The sequence below is a fragment of the Merops nubicus genome, unplaced genomic scaffold (assembly GCF_000691845.1).
Source record: "Merops nubicus isolate BGI_N331 unplaced genomic scaffold, ASM69184v1 scaffold21097, whole genome shotgun sequence".
Taxonomy (NCBI): domain Eukaryota; kingdom Metazoa; phylum Chordata; class Aves; order Coraciiformes; family Meropidae; genus Merops; species Merops nubicus.
The window spans coordinates 14,528-25,690 of NW_008621252.1; the positions used below are offsets into that span (position 1 = coordinate 14,528).

The 11,163-nt window shown below is 41.1% G+C and overlaps 1 protein-coding gene across 1 annotated transcript in view; it reads right to left on the reverse strand.

Annotated features, from left to right (window-relative positions):
* Positions 1-306: 306 nt before the first annotated feature.
* The window catches only part of ESCO1 (establishment of sister chromatid cohesion N-acetyltransferase 1), a 25,882-nt gene continuing 15,025 nt past the window's right edge, over positions 307-11,163 (reverse strand). The window contains exons 7-11 of the mRNA XM_008944420.1: positions 10,615-10,746; positions 4,973-5,062; positions 3,035-3,178; positions 2,235-2,422; positions 307-454 (exon numbers count right to left, since the gene is read on the reverse strand). Of these exons, the coding sequence (XP_008942668.1) occupies positions 307-454; positions 2,235-2,422; positions 3,035-3,178; positions 4,973-5,062; positions 10,615-10,746 (702 nt within the window). The remainder of the gene's footprint in view (positions 455-2,234; positions 2,423-3,034; positions 3,179-4,972; positions 5,063-10,614; positions 10,747-11,163) is intronic.

Below are 11,163 nucleotides of genomic sequence, written 5' to 3' on the forward strand. Positions count from 1 at the left end.
GAGCCCCTCCGGAGACCAGAGTCTTTGCCTTGGCTTACAGTCCACTATGAACAACTTTCTGCTGCATGTAAACATGACTAACTAGATAAAATACAATCAAACTTCTGTAAAAGTTAATAAAATATCTTTCTTATAAAAAACAAAGTTAGCCTATTACTGCATTGTTTACAATTTTAATAAAATAGTACAACCTTTTGGTTGTTACCAGTCCTGAGTTCACTGTAGTAAGAATGGCCCTGGCTCCTGTGGAGGGCAGCCCCCCGCCTGGCAGGGGTGCCCCTGGGGAAGGGGACCCCTCGGGAGCAGCTAGGCCTGGTGCTGGCCGTTGAGGAAGTTGTACACCAGGAACTGGCCCGTGCCACAGTACTGCGTCGCAAAGAGCTTCCCGTCAGGGGTGGGGTCAGAGAAAGCAATCTCCTCCTTGCTCAGGTACGAGCCGTAGATGAAGTTACTTCTGTTTCAAAGGGAGGGAAACAAAAGGGAAAAGATAATTACCTTCAGGGAGTGAGGCAGGGATGTTTATGCCGTCGGGCCACAAGCCAGTGAATGGCAGGGGGTTCGGGAGCAGATGGCTCTGCTCAGGTGAGCTGTCCCCTCCTTTCACACTGCAGGGAGGATCACCTGCTCTGGGAGGGTTCTGCAAGGGTTTGCTCTTCTAGATTAAATTCACACAGAGCAATTGCTTGTTCAAGAGTTCAATTAGAAAAAAAGGTCTGCATTTATTCCTACCCTCTCTTCATAGAGAAGAGACTGCTGGGAGTAGGACTACACACACAAAGCTTTTTTGGTGAACCTGTTTTCTGCTAGCTAAAGAAGGTCAAACCAGCACCAGAGTTAGAAAAAAAGGTCTGCATTCATTCCTACCCTTTCTTCACAGAGAAGAGACTGCTGGGAGTAGGAGTACACACACAAAGCTTTTTTTGGTGAACCTGTTTTCTGCTAACATAGCAATGAGCTAAAGAAGGTCAAACCAGCACCAGAGCACAGCAAGGGGTGAGCAAGGTGCAGTGCACAGCCAAGAAATAAAAGAGACATCTCACTAGCTACAACAAACCATTAAAACTGATCCTCAGGGTTCTTTAGAGCTATAACTGAGGGAGCACCTTCAGCACTGCTTTGGGAAAGAAAGCATTTCTTTAGAAATCTCCTAGGAAGCTACTGAATACACAGTTTGAAATCAGCCACAGATAAAACCAGGTTAACATGCTTCTCTGAATTCAGCTTCACAGCCACCACCTCAGACAGAACGTGGTCTCTAAGAAGTTTCCAATTGCCTCAGCAGCCAGGCAAGATGCACCCTGCAGAGCAGAACAGCCTTGCCACGCTCCAGCCACCCGAGGCAAGGACTGGCAGAGAGCAGTGCCCGTGCCACAGACACCAACACGATGGAGCCAGCCAGGCACCCAGCACAACCCTGCCAGCCCAGCAGCAGTAACATGTGGGTACTTCTTGGCATTGCCCAGAACAGGTGTTTAAACTTCTAGGAGCGGTCACTGGGAGAAGCCTAAGGTTTGGAGCTGCAACATTTTCATCATTTATCTCAATGGTAGCATGGATGTTTGAGTCCTTTGATGCATCTAGCTCTGAGCATTCAGCTGAACACACTCATCACTAACCACTAAAGCTCCATGGAAACTGTAGATATCTCAAAGGCTCAGCAAACCTGGGTAAAGCAAAACCAAGGTACAGCTGGAAGCCACCAGACCATATCAAATAGTTTTATGTGCTCATCTCTGTTCTTCCCCCCTTTCCATTTCCATGGCATGGAGGTTTGGCCAGCTATTATGTCATAGTCCTTAACACTTGGGTAATTGTGACTGACCAGAGAGTCTCCTTTCCTTCACTTGTCATTACCCTGGAGGAGTTTACCCCAGCTCTCAGCAGCCTGCTAGAGGGACTGATGATACCTGCACTCAGCAGAAAGGTTTCTGTTAAAGACAAGCTACTGCAGCACTCCACGTAGAACCACAACTGCCAGCTCTGCTCAGACCTACACTGCAGTGCCACCAGCAGCTTAAAAATACAGCCTTGAGATAGACAAAGCAATAAACATCCTTGGCTGAGCTCCCTCCCAAGCCCATAACTCCACACAGAACCACAACTGCCAGCTCTGCTCAAACCTACACTGCAGTGCCACCAGCACCTTAAAAATACAGCCTTGAGATACACAAAGCAATAAACACCCTTGGCTGAGCTCCCTCCCAAGCCCATCACCCCAGGAGGGTGTCCATCACCTCAGACACTCGATCATCCGCGAGGCGATCCTCCTGCGGCGCATCATGCTGAACACCCAGATGCGGCTGATCCCGCAGATGGCAGGCTCTGGGGAGGTGGAGCAGCACCAGGCCTTCTGCCTCTCAAATATCACCTTCTCCTTCTCCGAGCTCACCTCTGGGACCTTCTCCTCTATAACCCTGTAGCCCTGCAGGTGATGTAAAAGAATATTTGTCACTTTATAAAAGCGTCGCTAAGGACAGCACCAAACCTCTCCTCTGTCACTTACTGCAGTTAAACACACTCACTGGCTAAAATGCATCACCAAAGAGATTGGGAATTTGCACCTCATTTAAATTTAATTTCTGAACAGTTTCAAAATTGGAACTCTGCTTCTGTTTGCTGTGGAGCTACCTGGCCCCACAATGACTCAACTCAACCCTGCAGAGTACTTGCTCTCCATCCACGCTGGGTTTCTGCTGGGCAGGGAGTGCAACTGGCTCATCAACAAGGCAGAGGGGAGCAAGAGCAAGCCCAAGGACATGTGAGGAAGACAAGCTCCACCCTCCTGCTGTATAGGGCTCTGAGGTGAGCAGGTCTGGGCCAGGCAGGGCACTGAACATGTGTCTCAGCTGTACAGAAATGGGTGACTACATTCCAATGATCCACCACCAACAGACTCCTCTCTGGCAGAGGCACCCAAGTATTTATCTGCTGAATGGCTGGACTTGGGCTCTTAGGTAATGCTGTAGTTTCAGACCATCTGAGGAACAGTCCCTGAGCACTGGCACAGACTGTCTCTCTCCAGTTCATCACTCACCCACTGGATGTGTTCTGCAATTAAACAGCCGATAACTTTTTTGTCGTTGGAAATAAAAAGCAGAGTTTTAGTCCTGGAGTAACACATGAGTGGGGCTTGCTGAAATCCCAGGTCATTGTCCACCATTTCTCTGATTTCTTCAACCTGTCAAAGCAAGTTTAAATGTTAAACACCACATGTAAACATACATTTGTACAAATATGTATTTGCAAAAATGCACTAAGGTGTCCACAACACCGAGAGCTATTCCAGGAGTTAAGGATTACCTCAAGTAACCCACAGCACATCAGCTCAGATAAATGTTCCTTAAAGAAGATTTGGCTGGACGTAGGAAGAGAGATCTCTAAGTCAGCTTCCATTAAGTCCAACCTTCAATTAGTCACAGGCTAATAGAGAGAACTCAGCTAATCCAAGTGTAGGCTGTGACATGCTGGAAGTAAATGAGATCCGTGCCAAAAGTTAAACTGGCTCAGCTGAACCTTTTCTGTCATTTCTGAGGTCTTGAAAGAGCTAATCCATCACAGGTGTTGTGCCAGCCAGAGTGCCAAGGCAGCTGGACAACACAGGCATTTGTTGTAACCAAATGAAGATGTCTCCTTCCTCAGGCTTTCTGCTCTTCCACCAGCTTTGCAAAGAGAAACTGAAACTAAAATAATCTTCAATCCTAGCAAGTTTAGAAGGACTATATACATGCCAGCATGAATCTAAAAAACAGCTCATGCAGGAGCTGAGGTTTTACTGGGGGATCCTTGTGCCTCCACCTGGGCACTGACACAGCCTCTCTCTCATGAGGCAGAAATGAGGTGGCCTCTCCTGTGTGGCACATTGAGGAACACAACCACCTTTAATGCATGCTGCCATTAATGAGGAAAGCAAGTGGATTCCTAACAGAATTACTGATGCTATCACTATATGAAGTTAGTATGAATCAAAGGAAAACTCTTTTAAAAGTGCTTTAAAGAACAGTTTTTAAAAGGCATGGTACCAGTTACTCTCTACTTTCCCATCTAACCTTTGGGTACCCATCTCTTAATGACAAGTCCAGTTAACCCACTTGAGACACTGGAAGTGACCACTCTTGAAGTCAGTCACCCACAGTGGGGACAGCTGCAGAGTCTCTCAACTTTAACCACACAGAACTAGAGAACTCTGCCCTAAATTACTTACATTTCTTATTACTTTGCTATGGTCCTCCTTTCCTCTGCCCCTCTTTGTACTTTATGTAGATGCTTATCAGCCATTTCATTAAAAATGCATGTGCAGTGAATGTACCCAGATAATACCAGAGAAACAGAACTTAATAAACTTATTTGCATTAAATACTGTAAAAAGAAAATTCATAGTTTCTTCTCAGTAACTTCAAATCTGTGTTACTCAGAAAACCCCCACTACAGCCATGCCATCAGAAAGAGCTGACTTTTCAGCCTCCAGAGGTTCCTTCCCACCTCAACCATTCTGTGATCCTGTGACAGTGGTACTGCAATAAAGCACCTACTAGTCACCACAAATCCCCACCTAACCAAAATCAATGACTTTGAACATGGGGGTGGACAAGAGGACTGAGGCCACTTTCCACCTAAATCTGTTTTTATCCAAAAGTCATTTAGAGGATAGTGTCATATTCATGCTCCATTTCAGATTAAGTATAATAAGATGTTTATATTACATAAAACATCTGGCAGATATTCAGCAGGTATATTACAAAAATAATTTAGAGATCAGTTGGTTGATAGTGCTCAACCCAGAGCAGAGAGCAGCAGTGCCTCAGAGTGAGATGTCTGGCCTGCCTGTGGAAAAAGCTACACAGGCACTGCAGTGCTGGGTCCAGCTTCAACAGCTCACATCTAAATTGTACAAACTCTGCCAGGACCATTCTCATCATCTGTATGAGACCCTCACAGCAGGTCAGGTGTTCCAGCCCAGTCCTCCTCCCCATACCTTTTTCAGGGCGTACTTTGGGTCATCAGGAAGAACCATTATTATCTTCCCATCAGGATACTCGGCCAAAATTCTCTCCTTTTTCCAACCCTAAATAAAACAAAGACTTATCTAAACCATACACAAGATGTACTTTTAAAAACGGAAATTGCATAGGATTGTTCTAGACACTGAACATATGCAGAGACTTCATACTATTTACAGTTGCTTTGCTAGAGAAGGAAACTTCAGCTAGCTTTTTAAAATAAGCACAACATATATGACTTTATTTATACAATAATTTATACAATATCCTAACTATGTCTAGAAACAATCTGTGAAAGTGTCTTATAATTTCCCAGCTAGATTTTTTTTTCCCCAGGACTGTAGTGTAAACTGAATTTTAAGAGAGAAGTAGCACACTTGGCTCACACAGCTCATTTCCAAACCTATGGAACACTTATTTTCTCAAGTCCAGTGAATGGGAAAAATCCTAGGTTTTATTAAAAGATTTCTTTTTAACATAGTTACCTCCACAAATACACACTCAGGTTTAAAGTTTGGCATGCGAAAGACCTCCAGGAGGTTCTAAGTGAACTGATTGGCATGCAGTTGCCCAAAATGTAAGGAATAGTTTATTTTTTTTACTGATCATAACTGTTAAAGCCACAAGAAGGATACTAGAAAAAAATTTATAACTACCTTCTAAGAACCTAATGGGGAAGGAGGCTACGTTGTGTGTATCTGAAGTATAAACATACTCAAAAAAATAGAGGTAATTAACTCTTCTTCAGATCCACACTCGTGGTGAATAATGAGCAGTACCTGCATGGAAAAAACAAAACAAAAAAGCCACTTAAATCTAGTAAGATGGGACTGGTAGATATCAGAACTCTAGTTGCTTTGATGGGACCTAAAAATGCTGAATGCAGAAGTAACTTCAGCCACTGAAAAGGCTGATCTACAAGTCTTACTCAAAGCAACTTTAAATAAAAAAGCCTTTGAAGAAACAATATTGATGGAATAATTCTCATTGAAATCTGTAACTTCCCAGAAAATAATGTTCAACTGAAGATCAAACAATAGAATTTGGCACTGAATCAATGCCATATATACTACCCCAAAAAAAAGAAAAAGACAAAATGTGTTACAACACTTGATCTGTGTCTCATTTTAACCATGCTGATTTTATGCCCTTACTCCAAACAAGACATGAAGAGAGTAAATTTAGAAATTGATCTACTTGCTGGTAGCCCTGAAGCTATTTAAGTATGAGTTCAGCACCCAGCATGGCAAAGCTTGCAACACAGACACCATTTTAACCCTGCCTGCTTCTCTTCTCAGCAGTAGCTGCCAACACAAAGACCCTATTTTAATTTCTATACATTAAGGTCTGATCACAAGGGGCAGTAAACAGCAGTGTCACAATATTCAGATAAGCAGAGAAGTGAAATTTGTGAGATTGTGACATGCTTTTTGAGACTGTTAGAAAGGGTGTCAAAAGATTCAGGCAGAGGTTACTCCTCTCCAACCTCAAATGCCAACCTCTCCCAATTTTTTGTCTTTTGCTGCCTTTTGCCTGCCTGTTAGCCCTGAGAAAGCTTTCTATCATCTACTTTAAACCAACTGTGACCATCACTCAGCAGATACATGCAATGTGTTTCACAATCCTACCACAGCTAGAATGTTGCCCACCTAACATAGACCATTTAGCACTAAATTTTAGGTTGCAGGCCTAATGTAGAAAATTTAACTCTGTATTTTAGGTTAAGGTATCCTGTTAACATCATAGCCAGTTACTGCCAACAAACTGAAAGCCAGTGGAAGAAAACATTGCTAAACATCACACTGCTCTTATACTTTTAAGCAGTAGTATATCAGCAGTAGCCTAAAAACAATTCTGTAAAAATGCAATAATTGACTCTCTACTACTTCAAATTCCTTCTTTTCATTATTGTCCACCTCTTCATTTTCTTAAGTGATTACTCTAACATGGGGATTAATCACAGTCACAGGAGGGGTAGTTTCTCAACTGAAGTACTCTGGAATTTATTCAGAAATGTATCTTTCAGATGAAGCTTTCCAAAAGGATTCTGCAAACCCTAAGCTCATCCAAGACTTTTATTTTAAAGTCACATTCCTTTGTTATTGATACATACAGCTCTAAGGATTTCAAAGATAAAACCTAACATTTCACATAAATAGCTGTATCTTCAGTATCCTTTATTGCTAGTTTTGGTAAGGAATGATCTGTGCTTCCTTTAAACCTGCCAAATGGAAGTTGTGCACAAGACTGGGCCCAGCTCTGTCATATTCTAACCCTAAAGCTGTTAAGGAAAATGTGTTTTCTTAGCTGGCACTGATCCTATTAGATAGCCACAGTACACAAAATATGCTTTAGTACCAGTATCTTGCATGTGCTCTGGAAATTATTTCCCTTAACACACCTATTAACATTTTTTTAACCACTATTTTAACACTATTTAAAATAACAGTTTAAAATCATGTCTGATGTAATTTGTCTTTCAAAGCATAAGTGAGGAGGTGCAGACTGCTTCCCATACACTTCCTCCTGTTTTAGAAGTTCTTATGCAATAGTGGGGAATGAGAGGACAAACTTGATGTCTTCCTAGATATGTCAGTTCCAGCCTGTCTGTACTCCCTGTTTCTCAAACCAATACATGAAAATCAGCAGTGTTTTTTCTTATACTATTTTTTCCTCAAGAACAGTGAGGTAGTGATGAAAACGTGGTTAATACTGTATAATTCCTGGCAATTTTCCCCTAACAATCAAATTTTGTAGGAAATTCTATGCACTTTTACCCTTGATAATTTTAGCAGAGGAATCTGTCTGCTGCATTCTTCTTCCTGACTCCACCAAATTACAGATATTCTGCCTCTCTTTCCTAGGAATATAATATGAAGATGTTACTACTGAATACTACCCTCTGTTTAAACTAAGATTCTCACAGAAGATAGCTAATGGCAAGAACTTTAATTGAAACATTAGTTTTATCTTGTACAGATGCATCACTTGTGGAATTAAGGCAAATCAAGACAAGTATGAAATGTTTCAAAGATGACATGAAGTTCATCATCATCTTCAATCCCAATATTCTATTCACCTTAGGTCCCAAAAAGTCAAATGTTGCCTTTTTTTTTCTTTAATTTGAACATCTGAAAAACCTCAAAGCTGAGCTTGGTGTAGTTACAGGAAAAGGGCTGTTTACAACTAAGCAGATTAAACAGTAGCTCAAATATCAGCTTCTTCCACTTTCTTCTTCATCAGGAGGATGAGTTTGAAATACACCCACATTCACTGCCTTCACACCAGGCACCTGAACCCACCCAGGATTTGCCTAACAGGTTTTTGGCTTTACAGCTTAGAAACATTAAAAGTAATAACCTGCTCTTTAAAAAGAATCTTGCAGAAACACTAAGTTGATAGTATGTGGTATGCCAAAGAGGAGACACAATTGATACTGTCTGGTATCACAGCCTGTCCACATTCCAAGGTCACCAAGACCAGAAAGTCTAAACAAGAAGCTACCAAGCCTTCCTCTAGTCATATTTCCTTTAATCCCATGATGCTACTGTCCAGCTAACACTTTCTGTCAGGGAGAGGCAGGTTGTTACAGCTTCCACACAGCAGCTACATACACATCTAGAAACCAAGCATACCACACCCCCAAGCCAACAAGAGCCACTAGAAACCTTCCAGCAAAACCAGCATAATTAGCAACTATTCATCCAGAAATACCAGAAGAACAAGAATTCCTAAGTAGAGACTTGCTGTACTAATTCATTGACAAAAATGCTTATCTAGAACTCAAATTATTTTCTAAGAGGAGGTGAAGATGTTTGTTATGGAGATTGCCACAACACAATCAACCAAGAACCACTGACTGTGGGCCAAATGACTAGTGTTGAAGACTTAGCTATTTAGCATGGCAAAATTTATTTACCCATGCAGAAAACACAGAGTGTCAATCCCATTGTTATGAGGGAAAAAATGAAAAAAAAGAGGGGCATCTGTAGACTTTTAAGATTCCTTCCCCTGCCTCTCACACTAGTTTCTATTCTAGAATAACTCCTCTCTGTCTTTCCTATTGTGAAGCATTGCTCTATGATGTCACAAAACACAACTAGACTCTTAAAAGCTTTCAGAGAGAAAACTGTTTACTCACTGAACTGACAATACAAATAATTTGCTTGTGTGAAGTTTTAAACAGATGCCTAGCAACTGAGGAAACAATATAGAAAGCTTCTGCCTAATTAAAAGCATACCTAACTTTATGCATAGTTATTTACAGCTGTTTTTAGGCAGCCAGCTCTTTCACTTTTATGTTAATCATATTGTTACTCTAGACATACATAAAACTGAGAAATTTCAGCTCTTTCAAATCCCCAAATATTCAAACTTCAGAGTAGCTTCCTACCTTTGTGAACGTAGCAGCTTTAGGTAACTACTGAACTCATCTGCCAGCTTCTGTCCAAAAGAACTAACACCATCTGCTGTAACTTAGGTTTACATCTTTGGTAACATTCAAGATGTGAAAGCACTTGGCTGGGTGAGGGGGGAGGACAGAGAGGAATAAAATGGGGAGCTGTATTCTGTGTTGCCATAACAACTTCCTGTGCTGCATCACTTTCTGCCTACTCTCACCCCACAGTGTATCAGAAGAGATCTCTCAAGATGTCTGGTTTACTCAGCAAAAACTAACCACAAACAGAATACCAGAATGATTTACCAGGTGGTTTCAAACACCAGCTACAAAGACACATCTCTGTATCTGTAAACAGTGGGATAAAATTGAGCTTGAGGTTTAAAAGCAGCCCAGCAGCCATGTGGTACCTACATGAAATGAATTGGTGGCCTCAGTTCAGTTATCCTGGAGGTCTTATCTACTCGAGTGTAGAGTACTGAAGGTAACATGTGTGATAAAGAAAACAGACTTTGTGGATTCTGTTCTGGATTTCAGACATGGGACCAGGATTTCCTGTAAGTCTTGTAATATCAGCTAGGGTGAAGTAGCTGATTTTACAATGTACTTCAAATTGTACAACATTGTTCAAATCTGAGCTTTAACATGAGACATACTGAGACACAGCACGTATGATGAAGTTATAGAATAATACTTTGGACTTTATATTTGAAGATTAAAAACATGCTACAAATTCAGTAAAGTTTCAATATACTATGAAGTTCTATCAGCTAGATTCCTAGGCAGTGTCTCTTCAAATTACTCATAATTAAGAAAAAGTAACTTACAAGTCACCTAAGATTAAACAACTACAAAACCAGGACAATCAGTTCTTTATCTGCCTATTAAGCCAACCACTGCAAACACCAGTTGTACTGAAACCTGCATTTCTTTCACAACAGTGACATTCCTTTGTTTTCCTATCACTCCCCTCACTCCCCCCAAGACCAGGCAATTGTAACAGAAAGAATACAATGGCAATGAAATGCCACTATCCTACTAAATATTTTTATACATTACATATAACCTGTCTACCAGGGCTTTTAAAAATATCTGTTTCCCAAAGTGGATTATTTATGGTCTTCTATTAAAACATGATTTAATGTAATATGGATTTTAACTAGCACACAAAAAATAAAAGATAACACTTATGTCTTTAAAAAGATAAAGCTTTCTTACCACATATTTTACAGCACTTATGAACTGGTTATGAAATAGCAGATGTTGAGTTTCATCTTCTGGATTTGACACAGTATAAAGCATTCCACAAATATTACAGGAAATAGCACCAAATCTCTTCTGTCCTGCATCCTATTTAAAAAAAAAAGGGAAAAAAGAAAAGGGTATTTGTCAGTTAAAAGAAGCACAGTAAACATAGTTCAACAGAACTTTTACCTACTCAGACATGCCTTTTACAACTTATCTTCTGGAAACTCAACACAGAGGCTAAAATGGAGTGAAACAGGAGACAGAACAAGTGCAGAATCTAGAATTCTGTCTTCCAAAAACCCACACAGCCTCCAAAGGCACAGGCATCAATCACAGTGCAAACACTGCCTAACTTGAAGAGTAGCCTCACCCCCATTTGTTTTGAACAAATCACTGCTCTTATGTTATGAACTAGAAAGAACAGAGAATTCTTCCCTCTTTACCCTATATGCAGTAAATATAATCACCTTCCACAGAGAAAATTCCCACCCCCAGTCCCATGCTCTTTGGTTTTCCCTA